Raw genomic sequence first — 7,738 nt, forward strand, 5'->3', positions numbered from 1 at the left:
TTTTTTTTTTTTTTTTTTTTTTTTCTGAGATGGAGTCTCACTCCGTCGTCCAAGCTGGAGTGCAGTGGCGCGATCTCGACTCACTGAACCTCTGCCTCCCGAGTTCAAGTGATTCTCCGGCCTCAGACTCCCGAGTAGCTTGGAATACAAGAACGCACCACCATGCCCAGCTAATTTTTTATTTTAGTAGAGACGGGGTTTCACCAAGTTGGCCAGGATGGTCTTGATCTCTTGACCTTGTGATCCGCCCACCTTGGCCTCCCAAAGTGCTGGGATTACAGGTGTGAGCCACCGCACCCAGCCTTTCTGCATTTTTTAAATGATTCCTTGTAGAGTCTTAAAATTTTAGAAAAAAAAATTTTCTTCCTTTAAAAAAATCTGGTATATTTTCTTCTAATGGCTAAATGTTAACTGCTTTTCCCATCTTGGTTGTTGGAAAGTTTGTACTAAATGGTATCTTCATTATACTAACTGTAATAATTATGACCAGTTTATTCTATTTTATATTATATTATTTCCCTTGTATCTATATTTTTTATTCTTATGTATATCAGATGATTTATATTTATACTTTACTGAGTAGTGCCTATTCTCATGATATATCCTCCTCAATTATTTTCTATAATGGCTAAAATAAATAACTAGATATGAAATTACAGTTTGGTATGTCTATGTTCCCAACATTAAGAATGTATTCCTATGCCATTCATTATACGAAGCTGTGAACTCTAATCTTCACAGGCAGGTAACAAATCATTAGGTGTCTCTATTTTCTAAAAATTCTGATTCTTTAAATTTTATTTTAATGTTGAATAAAATCTGCTTCTCTAAAATTTCTGCTCACTAGGACGATTCCGTCATCTTGCAGTTGAAGCAAGTAAATACAATCCTTTTTGTTCAACATGGCCCTTCAAATGTGCCATTAGTGACCCTCCACACTCAGTTTAGACATCCACCTCTCCATCCACTGTGTCTGTGAGACCTAATTTCTAGATTCTTTATCTCCATGGTCGTCCTTCTCTAGATATTCTTTAATGCATTTCTTAAAATGCCAAGAACCAGACTCAGTACTTTAGAGTGGTCTACCAGAATGGAAGTAGACACGGTGAGATTTCTAGAGTATCTATTTTGGACATTGAGGTCTGGCTTATTTATATTTCATGTGCCCTCATGTTTTGAGGGAAGACCATGTCACACTCATCCCACAGATAGAGAGCTGGGTGAGAAAATGCATTTTATAGTGATTCTGATGTTCAATGTGAACAAACGATGCATTTACTCTTACAGAAGGTTGTCTTAGCAAGGCTTATCTCTATTTTATTGGGTTTATCATTTCCCTTATATAGTATATCCTCTCCCAACTACCACTATATTTATTCTTTGCACTTTTTGGCCCTTCCTCATGTCCTGGGAAGCTGACCTCTGGGGAACACATTAATCAAATGCCCTTGTCTTTTCGTCCGAAGTAGATTCAACCATAGGGGACACAGGCAGGAAATTAAGAAGTGAAACTATAGCTCCCCACCTCTCCCATGGCTCTGAGACCCTCAAATTCTTCTAGACCTTTGTGGGACTGGGTGCCTCACAGTGCCTTGTTGGGTTCCCACGCCCCTTTGCAAATACAGGTTTCAATAACGTCTCCTCCATGAAACCCCTTTGTGAGTGGCATCTCTTTTCTGATGAAATCCTGACTGATAGATTGAACATTATGATAGGGTAGAGAGGTAAGAGAAAACCAAAATAAACATACAGATAAGGACACAGCATGCATAATCCTAACTATAAAGCAAGAAACATACATATGAAGACAGAATTATATTTTACTAAATAAAATATGAATAATTATCTTTTTTCACTTGATTCCAATCTTTGAGATTTTAGAACATCATTCACACCTCTCTTAGAAAATGCATGGAAAAAGACAAAAGAAACAAAGAAATAAAATAATACTAGGATCAATCCATTTTGTGTTTTGTTCCACTATTAAAATACAACTTAATTTGGAAGACAATTTTTATTTCCAAAAACGTGAGAAAAAATTAAGATCTAAAGTATTTTTTTGAATAAAATACCTAAGATATATGAGGTATATGTATAAAAGGCTGGGTAAATTGTTAGTGGTTAATGAATATGATGCTTTGCTTCCCTACCACTGCTAAAAAAGTGAGGTTAATAAACACTAATGTGCTTCTTTGTTGGTGCATAATACTCTTGGCCTTATCTAGGTGGTGTTTTGAAAAATACTTTGAGTCCTATCTTATTGTGATTTAAAAATAAATAGTTCTTACGTGAAGGTTCTTCAGGTTCTTAAAGTCTCCATCTTTGATTTCGGTTATTTTGTTGTTTTGCAGGTCTAGCAGAGTTGTGTCAGGGGGAAGATCCTTTGGCACTTTGTCCAGACCTAGCATAAGAGTAATAGGAGTATGTGGTGAGTCGAAGGGACAAATGGCTACAGAATCGCACAGTATATATTTACCAAAAAAAAATGTTGTGATGATCATGTTAACAACAACAATTCTTCTTCTAAGAATTGCATTCATTGTAGGGTAAAATTTTTGCTTTATCTTTTGCAACCAAGTCAAATGACTTTTTGTATTTAATAATAAACTCAACATGATATTTTCCTCATGGAATTACTCCTCTGCGTTAGGGGAACATTGGTATTTCATTAGGGTTCAAATCTATATATTTTACCTCTTTCTTGTTGTATTGAAAAGTAGTTATTTTGATAAGTAGTCAGCATAAGTGATTTGTAAATCTGTACATTTTTACATAAATAACGTGTCAATAATTACTCTAGCCAAATCATCAGCAATAAAGATCTTTTCAATAAACCTAACCCTGTCACAGATCTACAGTTAAAATTATATAAACGTATAATCAACTTGTGGCAGGATCTTGAAAATTTATCCAACATTTTGGGATAATGGTTCTTTTAGTTTTCATTAGAATGCCAAAACAATATTAATTTCAGTTGATATTTTATGACCAATAGATATATGGCTACTTAGAATGAAATAAATTTGGTAGTATGACGTATCTTAAATTAATTTTATGAAGCATTACTTTTGGACTTTAGATTTTGGTCTAACTGACGGAATTATTGTTTTTAGTTTGCAAATGTAAATTCATTGAATAATCAAATGGTCCATGGTATTAAGAAATATTTTAATAGTCATTCAGCTAGTCATATAAGGATGAACCAGAGTTATACAAAAGGCAATTATTTTGAATAAATCATTGTGAATCATAATGGAGAAAATATTTAAAAGGCCGTTTGCTTTTCATTTTCCATTGTTTCATATTGAAGTAGGACATTAAGTAAAAATTTGATGTTCTATTAACTCAAATTAATGTGATCATTTCCGTATTTTAAGACTGCATAACATAAATCAGAAATAGTTTTTAACCTTTGGTAGAAGCAATCTCTCCATTATATCTGAAACTGGAAGTACTGAAGGTTATTTTTTCATCAATTCAACAAGCCTTTATTGAATACCTCCTAGGCAGCCTAAATTTACTAGATCCTGGGAATATAGCAGGACCAAAGTAGACATTGCCCATGATTTCATAAAAATGTAATTCAGTTTACCGTTTTCAAGTAAAATAAAATTACAACAGGGTATAATTACTGCTATGTTGAAAAAATCACTTTTCAATTTTGAGTTTTATGTAAACATACTTGTAAACCACCATGGCAGCCATATTTTGACTGTCTTCATTTCTTCCATGAAAATTACAGAAAACATACCTGAAGCTACCTATTTCTGAGTCTTTTCTAAATAATTTTTTCTTTACAATATCACTACTCATCGATAGTTGGGGTTGCGGGTGGAATCGTGTTCTTAATTCAGTGACCACCTATCTTTATAAATTTAAGTATCAAAATACAGGTAATTCTGAACTTATGTAAATATGTTACATAAATGTATAACTTTTATAGACACAGTTCCCATCAAAATAACAAGAGTTAAGTGTTTTCAGTGATGAACAGTAAAATACCAGAACAGTTACCTTGTAGGAGGTTGTTTAATGACACTGTACAGTTGTAATCACTGCCATTTTCAGAAATGTCAATTTGCTAATTTCATGCAATTAGGAATAGTAGACTTCTGCCAACTCTTTGATAATTAGTGTTCTCCAACCCAGAAAAGACAAACTTCTTTTCATTTGGAAGGTAGTTACTACATTTTATCATTTCTTCTTGGGCACCTTCATCGAAGTCCTAATTTCCAGTTATGCTTATTTTTATTCATTGGTAAACTTAAATTCTACTGACTCTCAACATTTTGTCAATGTGAAACTGCAGATAAAATTTCAAATGTGTAGGGAAAGAATGATGTGTCTGGTGGCTGACACTTTTGATTACACTGTCATCCTAAAATTTTATAATAATAGGAACTACTTAAGGTAATTTATATACATCTTATTTCTAGAGATTCAAAAAAAAAGGAATACCATCCTCAGGATTCTAATTCTTGTATTTTAGTTCTTGGAGAGCCATTTCAATGATTAAAATCATAGTTCCACAACCTGCTCTGAATTAGTAAATTTATGTTTATTTGGGGGATTTCACATATTAGTATTTTTTATTAATAATTTAGTTTTAGAGTTTATTTTTTAAAATGAAAATATGTTATTATTTACCTCACAACAACCCAATGAGAGAGGTAAGGCAGTATGGTAATCTCATACTTTCAGACAATTCTTTTAAAAAGTTTCATAACATGAACAAGCTTATCTAGTTAGGAATGACAAAATGTAGATTAGATGACAACTCTCCTGGCTTCCAGCATGACTTTTTTTTTCTGGCATACCTATCTATATCCCCTGAAATAATTGTTCTGACATCAGACCCCGTAATATGCTGTACCTGTAAGGGGTAGATAATGCATTGGAGTGTTAACTAGCTTGCTCAAAGACAAGAGGCAGAGTATAATGGAGAATTTACCCTAGTTATTATGAGTTCTCTGAATGTCATAAAGGGAAGGGCCCTTAAATATCAGCTAGTCTATGGTTCCCAAATGCTGATTAGGCAGACTCTGTGATGAAGTTTTTAGCAATCTATATCAAAATTTAAAAAAATCAGTAAGAGCAGTGTGGTTAGTTTAAATTATCTCACACACACACACAGACATACCACACACACACACACAATTTCTGAGACCATCTGAGACCAGTTCCTGCCTTCACTTCCATTTCTACTTTTAAATACACGTTGTTTAAAAAATGATTATGATAGTAGATGGCAGGTTCTTCTTTTGTTAGGTTTGGTATTGATCTTAATGAGAAATTAGCATGTTCAACATTCAAAAAAGTTTACTTATCCCAGAAATCAGAGAATTTTAAGCCAGTCTAATCTTCTCATTTCATAAGTAAAGAAACAGAAACCCAAAGAAATTAAATAGCTTATCTAAGGTGCCTCATGGCTAAAGTAGACCAAGAACCAGGATAGTCTGAGTCCTCACTCCAGAACTACATGGTTTTTTTTGTTGTCGTTGTTTTGTTTTTGTTTGTTGTTGTTGTTGTTGTTGTTGTTGTTTTGAGACAGTGTCTTGCTCTGTCGCTCAGACTGGAATGCAGTGGTGTCATCTCAGCTCACTGAAATCTACACATCCTGGATTCAAGAGATTCTCCCGAATAGCTGGGACTACAGGCGTGTGCCACCAATGCCTGGCTACTTTTTTGTATTTTTAGTAGAGATGGGGTTTCACCGTGTTAGCCAGGATGGTCTCGATCTCCTGACCTCATGATCCGCCAGCCTTGGCCTCCCAAAGTGCTGGGATTACAGGTGTGAGCCTCCATGCCTGGCCGTGGTTTGCCATTTATTCATGCAGTTGATCATTGTGCATATTTTCTAATGTTGATCTACAGCTATTCCTTGAGCATATTATACTCATTCCTAGCTACTCATTTTTGTTCATACAATGCATACTTTATGTAAAACTCCACTTATTCATTTATTTCTATTTCCATTCTAACAATCCCTTGAAGCATATCCGTTATCTCCTCACCTCTGTAACATTCATCCTGACTACCCCTGTATTACAGTAATCTTGCACCACTGAACTTCTTACAGGCTATAGATTTGTAAGTTTAAACTATACTGTCCTGTATTGCAGGGTCTTTGTTTTGTTAGTGTATTTATTTATTGTTTTCCTGGTAAGAAGGACTAATTATTGTTTCACATCAGGAATTTGTTCTGGCTGCTTTGAAAACAGGAAGAGCCTTTCTAATTAATTAATTTTCAAGTCTATCTGCCTTGCTGTCCATGATGAAAAGTTTATGAGTATGGCTTTGAGATCATTTCTGCCGTGTTCTGTTGTAACCATCTCCCTATAACCTGCTATCATAGGAAATTTTATTTTTCCTCAGAAGTATTAGGATACAACTGGTTGTAATGATTATATATTTTTTCCTGATTATCAGTTGGCCAGGAACATTTTATAAATGAATACTACTTACTATCAAATATGTCATTCCCATTATCTGCACCTGAAAATCGCTCTCACTTTCTTCAGTGTCTTTGCCATATTTGTGAAGCACCTTTTGTCACATAAATATCTAAAGAAGACTGATTTTTCTGTCTCACAGGGTGACTACTCCAGCAGTAAGAGTTTCTCTACATGGCATATATTTCTCCTGGGAAAGGATCAATTGGAAGCTTCTGTATGAAGAAACAAATCCCTATTCATAGGTTTGTATTGTCAAAAACAATTAATCCCAAATCTGATTAATCCTCTAAATTCCAAAAGAAAATGAAGAAATTGTGAGTCTGTAGTTTAAAGACAGTTAAGAGACATTTTAACTGGGTGCTGTGTCTCTTGCCTCTAATTCCAGAAATTTGGGAAGCTCAGGCAGGTGGATTGCTTGAGCCTCTGAGTTCAACACCAGCCTGGGCAACATGGCAAGACCCCATCTTTACAAAAAATTAGCTGGGCATGGTGGCACAAGCCTGTAGTCCCAGCTGCTCGGGAGGGAGGAGAGGTTGAGGCTACAGTGAGCTGTGATCGTACCACTGCACTCCAGCCTAGGCAACAGAGTGATACTCTGTCTCAAAAACAAAAACAAAATTTAAAAAATCTACTTTTTAAAAAGCAATGTATGTACTTCATCTGGATCCTAATTCATATAAATAAGCTATAAAATATGGTTATTTTATTTGAGAGCTTTATTTTTCAGAGAAACATACTGACATGTGTATTGATAGATAAAATCATATATCTGGAATTTGCTTCAAAATGATATGGAAGTGGGTGGAGATAGAAAAATAGTGGCATTAGTTGACATTGGTTAAAGCTCTGTTGTGGGTACACAATGGGGTCACTTTATTCTGTAGAATTTTCATATTTAAACATGCTCCTATAATAACAATTTTTTATAAGACTGCTATGCAAATTTCAATTCTGGTTCCTCTTCTTGATCTTTAAGATTAGAAGACATATTGAGGCCGGGCATGGTGGCTCAGGCCTGTAATCCCAGCACTTTGGGAGGCCGAGACGGGTGGATCGCGAGGTCAGGAGATTGAGACCATCCTGGCTAACGTGGTGAAACCCTGTCTCTACTAAAAATACAAAAAATTAGCCGGGTGTGGTGGCGGGCGCCTGTAGTCCCAGCTACTGGGGAGGCTGAGGCAGAATGGCGTGAACCTGGGAGGTGGAGCTTGTAGTGAGCCAAGAACATGCCACTGCACTCCAGCCTAGGTGACAGAGAGAGACACTCTCCAAAAAAAAAAAAA

General features: G+C 35.3%; 1 protein-coding gene across 1 annotated transcript in view; it reads right to left on the minus strand.

Annotated features, from left to right (window-relative positions):
- DCN (decorin) overlaps window positions 1–7,738 on the minus strand; it is a 36,185-nt gene that overhangs the window by 18,649 nt on the left and 9,798 nt on the right. Inside the window, exon 3 of the mRNA XM_017868371.1 lies at window positions 2,289–2,401. Coding sequence (XP_017723860.1) covers window positions 2,289–2,401 — 113 coding nt within the window. The remainder of the gene's footprint in view (window positions 1–2,288; window positions 2,402–7,738) is intronic.

The sequence above is a fragment of the Rhinopithecus bieti genome, unplaced genomic scaffold (assembly GCF_001698545.2).
Source record: "Rhinopithecus bieti isolate Rb0 unplaced genomic scaffold, ASM169854v2 scaffold_2453, whole genome shotgun sequence".
Taxonomy (NCBI): Eukaryota; Metazoa; Chordata; class Mammalia; order Primates; family Cercopithecidae; genus Rhinopithecus; species Rhinopithecus bieti.